We start from the raw sequence: 15,685 nt of genomic DNA on the forward strand, positions 1-15,685 counted from the left end.
AGGNTTATCACATACTGTACCATCCCCATACAAAATCTGGAATAAAGATTAAATTAATGGTAGGAAAAGGAACAAATATTTAGGCCTTTATATTGAGCATGAGGTGTATAAATACACTATGTATGCCTGTTATAGAAAGACAACCATGTTAAGACTTGGCAAAAAGCATGAGGTGTATGAATATACCTTGTGTGATACGTGTTCAAGAAGACATCCATGTTATAACTTGAAAGGAAGCACAAGGTGTAATAATAGACCACTTCTGAATGTCAGAACTTATTAAAGTTACAAATGTTTTAAAAATTTGAAAAAGAATAAAGTAGACGGCATTAATAACAATGTTTTTTACAATTAACTCGAACCTTAGTACTCCCATCACTCATGAGTTTAATAACAGTTCCATCATGAAGTATTGTGCGCGAAACTTCTTCCATAGCTGGCTTTGAACGAGCTCTCTCGGTCTCTTGCCTACCAGCCGTCTTGTAAGGGTAACTTTGTCGAACCATAAGTTTGAATTGAGGCACTTCATCATCTGTAGTGTCTGTAGTGGTGGGGTGAATTAGAGAAAATTAACAAAAACTACGGTAAAGACAGAGAATCGCAACTAAATATTTGCAATGGTGAATAAATTAGGTTATTAAAGATTGCTAACACAGGTTTTATTTGCTGTTTAGGGTATACATTTTATGTATGGATAGCATTTTATAGTTTTATTTTGTTGAAATTACCCATGTTTACTGTAGTTTTGTTACTACAACTTTTTTATTTAGAGAGCAATATTGATTTAAATAAAATATCAATTACGTTTGTAACATTTTTTCATTGTTTTATTCACTCTTTCAAAATCTTACTGATAGGTCAAATAATTATGATACAATTTCAATCGGAAAGTATGGATTAGATGTTTAAAGAAGCTTAAAGATATGAAGATTTTATGTTTGTGGGCGTTATGTTGTTTTGCCATGATTTGCATTCACCATTTTATTAATAGTAAGTATACTAAACTATGGTACACAAGTTTTTACTGTGGTTTATATGAATTGTACAGAACACTTAAAAATACTGCAGGAAGACAGTTTTGATATTTAGATTTTACAGAAACATGCCTTTTCAAATGTGGCAAATAAACTATAATTAATTTTATTAGTCAATTTACTTAAAAGTTGTTTTGGTGATGTCTAGTTCTTATACAATATTAACACAGTTAACAATACCAAGATTGTGTTCCAGATAAAATGTACAAAGAAGAGGCAATACAACGTCATACAAGATCAAATAATGGTAGGTTGAATAGAATTTATGAATCATACTAATGGAAATAATCTCACAATAGCGTATTTTTTAAATGGAAAACAAAAAATGGCAGTAACATATATAACAGTCTTTGTAAAACTTTAGGTTGGTCTTATGGCATAAATACACTTCAATAGAAAATAAGTAGAACCATAAGAGTTTTTAAAATTACAAAAAAAACTGTGGTAGAATATATATTAGTACATTCATTACAATCATTCATTTGTTCGTTCATTAATTCATTACATTCATTCATTTAGTCTTTTATTTATATCAGTCCAACAAACATTTTTTGAGTAAAGCATAAAATACACAGAATAAAAGATAGAATATTTCTTGCAGAAACAAAAGAAACCAATATTCCAGCTCCACCAAAAGCAACAGGGGTTAACAAACCAGTGCAAAGTAACCGGGGTAAAAAATACCGGCGGTTGGTTTACAGGAAGTTTTATAAATACACCAACATTTCATTTAACTACACAAATAATCTGAATGAAGGAAATTCCACAAACACAACAACAAACAACACAGAGATAAACACCATAATGACAACAACAACGCAACTATATGATGTCACAACGGAAACTACAACTCAAGAACCAGAAATAACGACGCAGATATTAACCAAATTATTGACCACTATGGGTGCAGCAATACAAGAAAATGTTCCAACAATAAAACCAAGGATTTTGCGGCCTTCAAATAATATTAATAATAATGTTAATGTTCATAGACCACAAGAAGAAATAAATCCTAACCTTGGAGGAGCAGAAAATAAAGAAGATATTCAAGAAAAACAAGACAGTAATGAAAAAAATAAGGAAGAAAATATAATAACGGAAAAAGAGTTTATAAGTTCTCTTATTTCTGCAGCCCAAGGTGGAGTTGTGGTGACACTTATTCTTTGTATTTCAATATTTTCCATCCTCTGCGCAAAAGGTGTAATAACAGTGGGGCATGGAAGTAGTAATGTTCACCCGCAAGTATATTCGTTGTCTGCAATGCAAGCAAGAGGTGCGTGGGCGGAAAATATGCCAAAGAAAGTTCATAACAGAGGGGGGAATTCTACTCATAATAAAATTGAGAAAAAGAGGCACAAAAAGAAAAGGACAGCAGTGCAACATTTAAATACTGGGAAAATCTCCAACTTTGAAATATCTGATGAATTTGCATCACCAAAATCTGCCAAAAAGAGAAAAAGAAAAGCAAAGCCGGAAAAACCAAAATCATTGTTAAAAATTTTAAACCATGCAGCTAAACAAAGAGAAGAACAAAGAAAACTTCGATATGCAGCAACTCAGTCTAACCAAATAAAGCTATTTGTGGGATCATAGTATTAAGAAATGTCATTGCATAATTAAACACAAAACATATTTTTGTTTAAAATTGCAATTTTTTTGTGTACACAATACAAAATAAGCACCTTTCTAAATTTTTGAAAATTTGTTTTGTTTTTGAAGTACCATTTTACTTTTTTTGAATTTTATGAATTTGTTATTTACATCTTCGTGTTTAAATACGCTACAGATTATTTTGTAGTGTGTTTTTATAACTTGACTTATAATTGCATTTTTAGTTTTTTTTCCAATGTTTCATCTCTTATTGCATACCAGAAGCCTGTAATCCCAGCAAACATTGTGTAAAACTCAAGTGGTTTAGGTCGCTACTTAGGGCCTCTGTACTGGTGAGATTAAAGAGATTTTACTTTGGCACGCAAACCTTAAGTAGTATTGAGATCAAGTAGGGATAATGAGCCACTTGCTTGAACCCTGGCTACAAAATAAAGACAGTGCGTGAAATAACAAAATTATATGATTATCCATATGTGTTAACACAATGTTGGTAGACTGATTAAACTTTATTTAACTTTTTGGTCACAAAATTCAAGTGTGGAAAAATAATGTTGTGGGTCAGTTTAGTCACCAGCATTTAATTTAAATGTGGAAAAATTAAGGTTAAAAAGATGCACAACTGCTACACAAAAATATATTTCCACAGATTTCTAAAGTGTCATTAACAAGTATATACTTTTTGTTAATCAGGTAAAACCCTTTTATACTGATATAACAATATATTGATTAATTAGTGAAGTTATAAAACAAATTATTATTAAATTCTAATTTTACAAACGGTTTAAATAAGCAAGAAATTACATTTTTAAATAAAATTTTTGAAACTTTTTTTACAGTCTGTTAATTAAATCATTTTAGTTTTAATTTTGCGCTTAAGGTAATAGGTTTGATTTTTAAGTTGTAAATTTACTAAAAATAGCAAGAAATGATTTAGTAATTCAGTATTAGTCATGGTTTCTTGTTTCATCATAAACCCCCATTGTCTGCGGCTTTATGACCTACTGTCTTGGAATGGAATGGTTTCAAAACCAACAATGCCTCCTATTACATGGTAATGTGATGCTTGCTGACAAGCTGAGAGGTCCGAGCGTTGGGTTCAGTTCAAACCAACCGTGAAGTGTTTACACAGCCGCTGAGCAAGCAATAGAGAGGCAAGCGCCCCATTCAGGCTCACTTTCACTCAATCACAGCACAATGAAAGGGAGAGTGAGTCATAGAGAGGAGGGGGCACAGTGCTGGTTAAGTGATTATCACTACAAGAAAATGTCTGTACATGAAGTGTGGAGCAGGAACCAGCAATTAGAACATTCATAATGCATCGCTATTGGAAGCTGTGTATTGTAGTTGTGTTAATAACAGTAATTGGCAATTATGTAAATGCCGATTGTAGATATGGTTGTGAAGCTAATGATTGTCCATGTGACTGCCTCACTAGGAAGGTAAGATTATAGTATTACAGATATAAAATGAAATATACCTTATTATAGATATAGAATATACTGTATTTCAGATATAGAATATACTGTAATATCATGGATATAGAGAATGTGTATATGTACTGGAGAATAGTAAGCCAAACACCAAGCAATGGTTTAAGGGCCAAACTAAAATAACACATATATATATTTTATAAGGTATATTTCATAGAGGTTAGACCTAGAAAGGGTTTCCAGGTTTATTAACCCTGGCATATTGTATTCGAATATGAAATTTTAAATACTAAAATACTATTTATTTAGCGGTTAATCTATAGGCCTAATAACTTTTTTATAAATTGTGCTTCTTATTTTATAAAGATAAACATTAATACTTATATAATACTCAGATACAATGCTCCAACAAAAATGTGACAGAAATCGGGCATTTTCCTTCAAAAGCAATTTACCATAGAGCTGACTTTGGTGGAAATCTAATTACAATTTTACGAAGACATCAGTTTAAACATAAGAACATGTAAGTTTTTATGTTGGGTGTATTCGAGAGATTTAGAAGTTTGCTTTTTGCGTGGTGGACATTTTCTTAGTAATGTTTGCACGGATTTTGTGCTAATTTTATTTACACGGATTCCGCTAAGTTTTGCTAATTTTTTAAGGTTTAATACAGCAGTATTTTGGAGTCACACAAATATTTGTCATTTTTTAGATCTGCTGTATGTGTGTTGCAAAGAATTTAATTTAGCATCTGTTGTGGAAACTGTGAAAAAGTGCCTGAGTCTGTGTGAACACTGATAGTTTTAATCTAACTAAGTGATTTCTTGTGGTAGCAAAGTATGTATTGACACCGCAGGCAACCTTAACATGGGACCTGTGGTGTGAAACATGAACCACCTTGTAGGTGATTTGGGAGGATTAAAAGTATTGAATTGATATTACTTATGCTTAAACTTTAGACTTAAAGTTAAAAGCAATGCATTTAATCTATTACAAAACTAACCTGACCATATTTTCAATCTAAATTTCCAGTAATGCAAATAGCTATTTTACATATAGTCAAACCACATTAAAAATATGGCAAGCATTATTGGATAAAATCCCACAGACATTCCATTAATGATAATAACAATGTGGTAATAGATAAGTCTGTGCATGGAAATCAATATATAATCCTTAAACAACATGAATTGGTAAAAAGCAGCATCAATAATGCAAAGAGAATTACATAAGTTTCAAAACCACAGATTCTATCAATTGATTTTATAGAAAGCCAACATTTCTAAACCAATTTACATGAAATCTGGAGACTTATATCTAAATGTTAAAAACCAAGTACAAATTAAAAAGTTAATAGCAAAATATCATTTAAAAAAAATATTATATTAGTTGAATTTAAGTGCATTAAACTGTTTTTTTTTGGGGGGGGGGGGGAGTTTCAAATACACATAATCTACGTTGTGTAATTTCACAACGTAGATTATGTGTATTTGAAAATTTGGTTCTTAAATGGCAATCAGACAGTTGAATATCTGAATAGATGAATGTCATGATGGAAATTATGAAATAAATAATTAATGGCTTTGTGATGTCCATGTTAATATTAATGAGTGAGTTGGAACTTCTTATTAGTGGTAATTCTTTGAAAAAATGTCAAAAATATAATCACCCACTATTGCCAAGGTATGACATCCATGAACTTTATACGCTTCAGTTTAGTTGGTATGGTTAGTTAGATCCTTTGGATTACGACCAGAGTTTATTTAATGACATTATCCGTTATTCCCTTGGGTTGCTCCCATGTACGTAGTCAAGTGCCAAAGGATATTCTGGTGCATGGATTAACAAACCTGGCGCTTGGTTGCTTTGGAAACGTATATTCTCATGCGGCAGACTTGGCTTATACATGGTTGCCACTATAACGCCAACAGCCAAGTTAACTAAGCACTCATAGTGCAGAAAAGAGAATAAATAATTTACATCAAGTATTTTTATTATGTGGGTGAAGTCTTTGTTGAGGACGTGGGATTTAGGCCAGATTTGTTCCATTACCCCAACACCCAGGCTGCTTATGTATGTAGTTCATTTGAACAATGTAACTCCGTTTATCAAGAATATTTGACATTGATACTTTAAATAGTTACTTCACCAAGATTTGTACCCATATATAACAAAAATGTCACTTTTCAGGAGAAATCTGCATGAGCTGCAGTTATCGTCCAATCATCTAACAACCATTGAAGATGGAGCTTTTGTTGGATTGCAAAATCTCAGGACTTTATATTTGAGTAACAACAGGATCAAAGTTATAAGGAGGGAAACATGGACCGGCCTCAATTCATTGAAGCATTTGTATTTGAAGAATAACTTGGTAGGTGATGTTTAATGGAGATGTTTTAGGTTAGATTGTGTACCATACATACAATCATACAAGTCACATGGTGTATTCACACAATTCATGCTTACTGCCCAGCTATAACATGGAGATCTCCATATACATCAGACACACATAGTGTACTGGTCACATAACTCATGCTCACTGTTAGGTTATAACATAGATGTCACCAGACAAACATTGTATATGTCCAAACAGACATGAAATAAAATTGTAAAGAAAAGATACAAAGTTATAATAGAAGATATTTAATATCATTACAGATAGAAAAGATAGATGGGAGTTGTTTTGAACACATTCATTCCACCCTCGAGCTTTTATATTTACAACAAAACCGGATTCAATTCATTTCTCCTCGTGCTTTTGAAAAGATGACATCGTTGAAAACAATTGACCTTAGTGGGAACTTTATCTCTCATATGGATGGGAGGTTTTTATCAAAAACGGTCGCGCTTTCGTTTTTGTTTCTCAGCAAGAACCCATGGCAGTGTGATGATGTCACAATATGCTCAACAATGGAAACTCTCGATAGGAATGAAGATATTATGTTGCTGGACCAAGTAATTTGCCATGGGCCGGAAAAACACAAAGGAAAAGATGGGTTTGATGTTTTAACAGAACTAAACTGTACCAACATTGTGTATCCTGTTTATAGTGAACCAGACAATGCTTCTGGGAAAGAAAATTCAAATGTTTTTCTACTTTTTTTCAGCCTTATTTTATATTTCGTACTTGTTTCAGTTTAGATTTTCGCAAATTTTATTGAAGCTTATTTTAATCATTTGTTACGCATTTATCTATTTTATGTATAGTTTTTATTTTGTTTCTGAGTTTTGCGTAGTTTTAGTTTTTCTATTTTTGTGTTTTGCTTTTTTAAAGTTTATTAGAAATTAATTATACTGAACATATTTGACTCAACTATAGTTTTTGATCAGATTAAAAGTTACACAGTTTAATTGGCTGTAAACATACAGCAAACAAATTGAATCCTATCCCTAGCAACCTTTTTGATGTTGTGGCTTAGTAAACCTCTAAAGCTAATTATGAATGTACCCAACAATAACTACCTATATGATGTATATATTTATATGCAGTGAAGCATAGGGTATGGCTTAGGCCTCTACAAAGTTTGTTTTGAATTATTTACACACATTTTCTAGCTATAAAAATACAAGTTTAACCAAGCACTTAACAAACAACCTATATATACAGCATAGATGCCAAACTTTTTATTATGCAGGAGAGGCAGGGATAATTAGACGCACATTTCTGTGAATTAGATCTAAACATAATGGTTCTCAAGTTACGGATTAATGTAGTGTAAAAATACCTATGTTGGTCTGTTCACTCTCCTACCCAAAGTTTAGCGCCTATATATTCCACTAACCACCCTATATATTGCACCACCCACCTATTACTCTAATACAGCTCTAACCCAACATGAACGACCACCACTTACCACATGAAGTTGGGTCAATCTGGTATCTCACTGACAAACCATCAGGGCAAGAAACATAAAGTTGTTGAAACTTAGGAAGTTTTTCTTTCTTTCTCGCAGCTTCTTCGGCTTCTTGAGCTTCTAGTAGTTTCCTTTCAAGTTCTTCCTGCATTAAAGTCAAACTGATTAAAATTGAAAAATTCCTGTATAAAATTTCAACGGTATACACTTGTAAAATTGCTGTATTAATTTTAATGAATCTTAAACTTAACCATAGACGTAAAGTTAGTGCCTTTACAAACAGGGGTGAAATCCTATGTAGCAAAACAGGGGTGTCACTCTATGTTTTAGCACCTCAGTTTTAGGCATAAATTAGAAAACAAGATGGAGAACATTAATAACATGCAAACATAGTAATGAGATTTCACCTTTCAGTGTTGCGAGCATAAATTAAAAAAAGTGTTTCCAAACATTTCTATTGCACTAACCTGAGCCTTTAATTCCTCCAATCTTTGAGCCTCAGCTTCTTTGTCTTGGTCGCCTTTTCTTTTACCTTTTGGGCTCTTACCCCTGGGTGACTTGGAACGAGGTGACTTCTTCCCCTTCTTCTGTGGGGTCTCCATGCCAGGGGGCACAGGGCTGGGGCTAGAAGCAGGGGGGATTTCCCCAAGAAGCTTAAGAAGCTTATCCTTGGCTTTTTCTGCATATTTAAAACAAAAAGGTAAATTAAATTTAATCTTACTGATAATAGTTTGGTATCAAATATAAATGGTCAGTCAAGTTATATTATCACTGGCTGTCAGTATGAACAATCCCGTAATGAGTAAGGCCTTTGTGAAAAACTTGGGATTTAGGTCAAAATTGGCACATTACAAAGGCACCCTGGATGTCGGAGCAATGAGCCAACTCAGATCTAAAACTTAGTTCCCAAGCCACACTGCAGGACCTCACTCTTAGAAAACATAAAGTTAGTATAACCAACTAGCCTGCTGCAGTGGATACACCATCTGGTCCATGTTTACTGAGTGATAATGTCATTCCATCACATAACGTGGCACACCATGAACTGAACAAACTATATCCATCATCTTCCTCTACTTCTTTCACTCCTTGTAAAAGTTCGGCACTCGTAGGTCGGTCTGTGTCTTTACCTGTGTATTAGACTTGTTTAAATGGGTTTTATACCCGTCACTGGGTGTTAGACTTGGTTTTAAGTTGGAGCGTCTAACCTATAGTCAGACAAACCTTCTGAAATGAACATGCAATATGTAGAAAACTAGTTTAAAGTTATTGCTTAGGTAAAAATGGGGGCATACGGGCAACATAATGATTCATTGAGGTAGAATATATTTTTTAAAGTTTTGTAATAAAGATATGATTCTATTTAAAAGGTTGAGCGTGCCAATACCTTGCACATATATTTACAGAAAGACATAAATATAATAAAACAGGGTAGGAAGTGTGCACTACAGTAAAATTATATTTAATCCCACACCACTGCAACATACATATATGCCATAACCCAGCCTAAGAAATGTAGGCAAACATACTATACCCCAAATAATCACCTGACTCAGAATCCTTTTCTTGTGTTTCTGTCTCAGATTTCTCTGAGCTAATTTGACTTGGTTCTGACACAAGTTGATTGAGATCTTCTTCTGCGGCTGTGTCTCGTGGGTCAGTTACGTGAAGGATGAAAGTGTGGCCGTCCTTGTACAGTGAAGTCTTCACAAATACCTTGCCTGTAGGACAGTACATGTAGGTTAGGTGCAGAAAACACATGGTTTTCGATCAGTTTTAATACAAACATTACAGCCTTATTTAGCCCATATGATATAGTTCATTTTAAAAGTTTCAAATGAACATATCTTTGGCAAAAGACACCTATGTTCAGATGTGATTATAGTTGTACAGATTAACAGACAGCAATTATATTAATACGTTATTATAAGTTACCATGTTCATACTCCATGACTTCTGACTTAATGGTCCCTCCATCACTTGGACTCAAATATGAAGTTCTTCCTTTAATGTTGATCAACTTGTTTCCAACATCATAACTGGGAATATAATTTGTTAATCATTGGTACCTCATACCCACTATCTGGTTATAAAATAAGACAGTTATAACATGGGTGCCTTCTTATAAACGATGGTGTATTTATAAACCTTATGCTCACTGTCAAGTTATAACGTGGGTATCTTCTAATACACCAGGCACACATGATGTATTCAGACCTTATGCTTACTGTCAAGTTATGTCATGTGTTAACATACACACAAAGTGTTGAACCTCATGCTCACCACCAAGGCATACCACAGCTATATCCCTCACCCAATAAAAGGTAGTTTAGGCTCCTCTTTGCTTTCAACTTGAGGAGTAGGAGCAACCTCTCGCTCACCACTGTTCGATCGCGAGCGGGATCGAGATTTTGATCTTCTGCCTGATTTCGGTCGCTTACCTTGAGTAATGGAAAACGGTAAACTATGCACTATATTCAAATTTTACATGAAATTTTACCAAAGTTGTAATGTTTGGTATTTGATAATATAATGTTTACACCAATTGACACATCATATCCATAATGAATACTTTTTTTTGATATATTTATATTTTCAAAACTTTGCTTGCAATGAGAGCTATACACTTCAGATATAATTTCAAACAGTGTAACATTAATACATAACTTGTTTACACAAACCCACACACACACACACACACATATCTCCCCACCTTTTCCCTCCTGCGATGTTTTACTCGCAGCTGACTTGGTTTGCTTGATCCTCTCCGCTGATTTTGTCCGATGCGATTGTTTCGACTCCTTCTCCTTCCTAATCCTCTCCTCTTCTTCACGGAGTTTGTTCTGGAGCTCGGTTTCCGCTTTTAAAGATCCGGCTCGGATGAACGGAGTGCTAAATTGTTGATCTTCTGATGTACCAGCTTTGCTCGAAGCACGAGACGCACTTCCGCGACGACCTGTCAATCATTTTTAGATTTTTTGGCATACCGAGTACAAAGTCTATCATTTATATAATATTAAAAATTAAACATGATGCATTCATGTCTCATCATATAATTATCATAAAATCACATTCTTATGCAAAAAGGTTATTATCCAGAGATATTGTTTTTAAAACCCTGTCCATTGATCCACATTTTCTGCTTGTTTTGGGGGCTAGATGTGTAAGTATTCCCCAGTTATGATAAATAGCCATTAATTCATATTAAAAGCGGCCCTTAATAGGCTATTATGCTAAATAACTTACTTCCTTTCTTTGGACTTTTTGACCTTGGTCGCTTGGCAGTGGCGGGAGGGGTTGTAAGTTCTGGTGTCGACTGAGCGGTTTGTTCAGTTTTCTCCATCTCAAGTGTCAACAAGTGAGCTTGGTATTCTTGTTCCTCTTTATGCGTCCAATCACTTATGCAACAAGCTACATGCTCCAGGTAATTCCTGTTGGTGGGAACATTATCATGTTAGGTGAATGTTGACAAGGACCTTACCCATACAGAATAAAATAGGTGAATGTTTGTGTGCAACAATAACATATAGTAAGGAATCTGTTTGCTTTTTAATCTGTTTGCTTCTTGCCCATTTAAAATACAAGCCACGTAAAAGACTGCGGAAGTTTGTATGGGAAAGCTAAGCTGAAAAAGAAATGTAACATAGCTAATCAGCTAATGAGGAGTCCAAATCACATCGTACAGAAAAAGTTCCTTACTATATGTTATTGTAACATATAGTAATATATCAAACAGAAGAGAGGGCTTGCAACCCTTGAGACCCCGATACCCTTCTGGCTGCAGCACTGCTAACAACACTCCATGATGAATCATGTATTTTGATTCAACTTACCGGAAACCAACATCTGAATGAAGACTGGTTGACCATGTTGATTTAGTATTGAGGTCTTTAGATGTTGGGTGGTGGAATGAAAGGAATAATGAATTATCTCGCTTGTGTGTGTAAGCATCCATGCATGGGTAAGCTGAACGTGCTTCTTCTAATATCTGGTTGTGACGAATAAACACATTCAAAGTAGTAATAGCAGTAGGTAGGTCAACTGTTCCATGTGGGTGAGGTCCTGCAGCATGACACGCCATGGGACCTGAGATTTGGGCCCATTACCCAGGGTGTTACTGCATGGACCTCACCCGTGTTTAAGCCTGTCACTCCCGCAAAAATTTAATAACTTAGTTTGTTTATATATATAAAAAAAAATTTCTACTAGATATGTCAATTCTTGTAGTACTGTGGTCTGTATTATACACATATACACAGTAATAGATATTACAACACATTTGCTGACCTGTAGCAAGATATTTGGTTTCAAATGTTCAGTGTAACAATATGCGTCCAGTGATCTTTTAAAAGCAAGAATATTATCATCTTCACTTATCAGTTTCTCAGGAGCTTCTGATGATCCTTTTTCTGTGAAGATTAATAATTTATAAGGTGGTTAGTTAAAGTAGTTAGGTGTGGCAATCAGGTTTGGACCCCTTTCGCACTAATGACATTAAATTCCGAAAAATGGTAAATGATAGTTATTCACCACAATAACATTAAATTCCAAATATAGAAAAAGTAAAAGTTAATTATTCACTAATTATGTGCTGATTATTAACTATGAGTTTTAACATTTTTGGGCATGAAAAACTGCAGGAAAATTACAAGGGTTATAACATATCCTTGCACACTTTATCGGTTGGATATGATATACAGGTGTATCTGATATTGTAGTTGTAGGTTATAAACTGGTCAAAGTAACTATACCTTGGTCATTTCCATTGTGACCTTGTAGTTTCTGCTTCAACTTCTCAGTAACCAGTGTGTAAGGGTCATCCCATGGATTGCCTGTATGTATAACAACTTATAACGGTATCACATGATTAATGTTACTTATAACCTTGATAAAGAAGTAAGCTTTAATAACGAATATAGCTTTTTTTTTTAATAACTTATAGCTTTAATAACGAAGATAAATTTTAAGTTACAAAGTCTCTTTCACATGCATTTTTAACCCCCATATTAGGGTTTTGAATCCTTGTGCCAAAAAAACTTACACTTATTAAGTTTAATGTATAAAAAACTTTTAGCATGTTTTGTGTAAAAATGTAAAAGTGATATTTTAAATTTTGTATTTACTAGTTATACAAACTGAAACAGATCAAGAGCACTCATGTGTCCTTACTCACACTTTTTTAGAAGCAAACCAGTTTATGACCGTACCTGTACAAGTTGTATTTGGTGTATATAGAATAGAACCATCTTCATCCACACGCGATAACTCCATACTCTCAAACACAAATTGTCGAAACGCACGATCTATGTCGTTGGATGATATGACATCATTAGATGACTCAGCAGATGTTGCATGGCGTAGCAACTCATGCAAACGGGCAGCACGTTCCTGGGTCACATGATCAGGAGACTTGTATCGTGACAACAAACTGAAAATATAAATATATCAAGTTAAAAAATCAAACTTAATCTAGAAATGTTCAATGCAGGTACCATTGTGTGTATGTGTTTTTACTCTTCATACAAGATACTTCATTTGTAAAAATTAAATCATCTAAGGTTATACCAGTGTAAAAAGTAGGGGAATGCTGAGTTATAAAATATTACACCAAATAGTGTAAGTAGCACAGCTATATACTCACTTGGCACTTGGAACTCTTCTGTATAATTCTTCTTCAGCTTTCTTGGCACAAAATCCATTGAATTCGTCCAAGTGGTGCGTTCTTACTGCAGTTTCATCCCGATAATGCAGAAGTACAGGTCCCTCAGGTACTTTGTTCTTCTCTGTTTCTTTATCAGCTTTTTGTTTCAGCATAGGGAAGTCGTTGGATAAAATCTACAGTTTTGGTAAAGAAAGGAATATGATTAAAACACATTTTACACAAAGTTACATACGGGGTAACTAGTAAGCGGGCACAAAGTATGTGAAACATGAAACCACTGTAATAACTATTATTGCCCTGCCAGTCTGCCGCACAAGTAAAAAAATAACTTACATATGCCGATACGTAATAGTCTCTTTCAAATTATTATCTGGTATAAAAAACGTTTGTTTTAATTCCACATTTCATTTGCCATACGACAATAATTCCGCTGTGAAATAAATTAATTAACAGAAGTTGACAACTTCATGTTACTAACTTGAGCGTCTTCATCAGAAAGACAAAGGCTATCCAGAGCTTCAGAAATGCAATCAGCTAATGCTAAATGTATTCCATCTGTTCTGGGTTCGGGTTCCTTCTCACTTGGGGGAGTTTTCCCATCTTCAGTGGCAACAATCTATAGTGAAATAATATGCTAATATGTTTCAATAAAAAAAAGTGAAAAAGTTTTATTCTATATTAATGGGGTCCGATGGTGAAGTACGCCAGGTGACCTAGGATTCAGGTCACAGTTGGTACATCATTACAACACAACACATATTAGTTAGTTATTAAAAATAGAAAAATTCTGTTTAATTTTAAATATAGGACAGAGAATGTTGTTGTATTGTAGCCTGTAGGTATTGTGTGCATTTCAAAAATAGACAGAAACCCAGGTCAAAAATCAGTAAAACATGAAACAAAAATTTAAAGTGTGAGAACCACTGAGTTCTGACATTTACTCCATCACCTGTTCGAGCATGCAGTGCATTATAAGAGGCACGCTGACTGAATCCATGGGAATGGTGTCCATGAGGTCTCGATAATATCTTGAATCAACATCAGCTGATGTTGGAGGAGTAATGGGAGGAACAATCTCCTCTCCAAGGGTGGGAGGTTCTAGAGCAGCTTTCGTTTTGTCACGTTTGGCTGGAGATGGAGAGGTATTTGGTAAATGATATAGTTTGTAAAATCTGCTACAACTGTATTTGTTTGTGTGTTTTCTATTGAATGGTTTGGAAAGAAAAATAGCCCCAAAAGCCTTAAGACAACCTGACGCGGTAAGATACACTACACTTGTAGAGAAAAAGGAATTTTCAATAACGTACAACTGCCTAATTTAAAAGATTGCATTCTGGGGAATATAAATATAGTGGCTTTTTTCAGGTGTTTTTCTCTACATTGGCATGATAATTAAATGTTAACCGCAAACCCACCTCCAGCGGAAGGAATATTCCTTGGTTCTGGTTGACTGGGTTCGGCAGAAGGTTCTGGTTCACCGAACACAGGGACGTGAATTAAGTTGATGTTTTTTAAGTAATTTAGATATTGGCGCTTCCAGTCAAGTGAATCATACACTTTACATGCAAGGTCCTCAAACAAGGTTGTCCCGTATCCAATCTAAACAAATACATGTATCTTAATCATCTTTATTGACAGTCATTATAACAAAGGTGATCTGTTTTAAACACCTTGTGTCCACTGACACGCTACCAGCACATTTGGAACGTTTTTAATGATTTTGTCTTGCCCAGACACCTACACCAACAAAAGTAGGTTGGTGGCAGCACTGAGTCTTGAAGCCATAACCTTTTGCCTAGAGGCAGGCTTGCTAACCACTGTAGCACAGCATTCCCAGAAAAAAAATAAAGTTTGGATATAGGGCAAGTACCAGAACATTCCATTACATGCTTACAGAACATGAATTATTTACAGTTACTTGAATTACCCCAAACCCACCATTTTTTCAGCATCCTCCCAGTCCGATGGATACATGACGTTTTGAACGACAAATTCAAGTCTTGCGAGGTCTTGTAATTTAGAGGTGGGGGGAAGTCGCTGGAGCACGACTGGAAGAAGTTTCCAGAATAATGCCAGTTCACGGGTGTCGGATTC

The 15,685-nt window shown here is 34.5% G+C and overlaps 3 protein-coding genes across 5 annotated transcripts in view; 2 read left to right on the plus strand and 1 right to left on the minus strand.

Moving 5' to 3' along the window:
• LOC100176412 (sperm-associated antigen 17) overlaps positions 1-9,440 on the minus strand; it is a 22,885-nt gene extending 13,445 nt beyond the window's left edge. For all 3 annotated transcript variants that reach the window (XM_026834038.1, XM_026834036.1, XM_026834037.1), the window contains exons 1-2: positions 9,431-9,440; positions 6,017-6,022 (exon numbers count right to left, since the gene is read on the minus strand). The gene's annotated coding sequence lies outside the window, so the exon portion shown is untranslated. The remainder of the gene's footprint in view (positions 1-6,016; positions 6,023-9,430) is intronic.
• LOC113474160 lies at positions 822-2,840 on the plus strand. Its single transcript, XM_026834043.1, has 3 exons — positions 822-990; positions 1,231-1,281; positions 1,636-2,840. The coding sequence occupies exons 1-3, from the start codon at positions 924-926 to the stop codon at positions 2,625-2,627; spliced, it is 1,110 nt and encodes a 369-aa protein (XP_026689844.1). The 5' UTR covers positions 822-923; the 3' UTR covers positions 2,628-2,840.
• LOC100176360 (SLIT and NTRK-like protein 5) lies at positions 3,659-7,438 on the plus strand. Its single transcript, XM_002130672.5, has 4 exons — positions 3,659-4,084; positions 4,471-4,598; positions 6,266-6,446; positions 6,734-7,438. The coding sequence occupies exons 1-4, from the start codon at positions 3,959-3,961 to the stop codon at positions 7,214-7,216; spliced, it is 918 nt and encodes a 305-aa protein (XP_002130708.1). The 5' UTR covers positions 3,659-3,958; the 3' UTR covers positions 7,217-7,438.
• Positions 9,441-15,685: the final 6,245 nt, after the last annotated feature.

Source organism: Ciona intestinalis, chromosome 4, assembly GCF_000224145.3.
Source record: "Ciona intestinalis chromosome 4, KH, whole genome shotgun sequence".
NCBI lineage: Eukaryota > Metazoa > Chordata > Ascidiacea > Phlebobranchia > Cionidae > Ciona > Ciona intestinalis.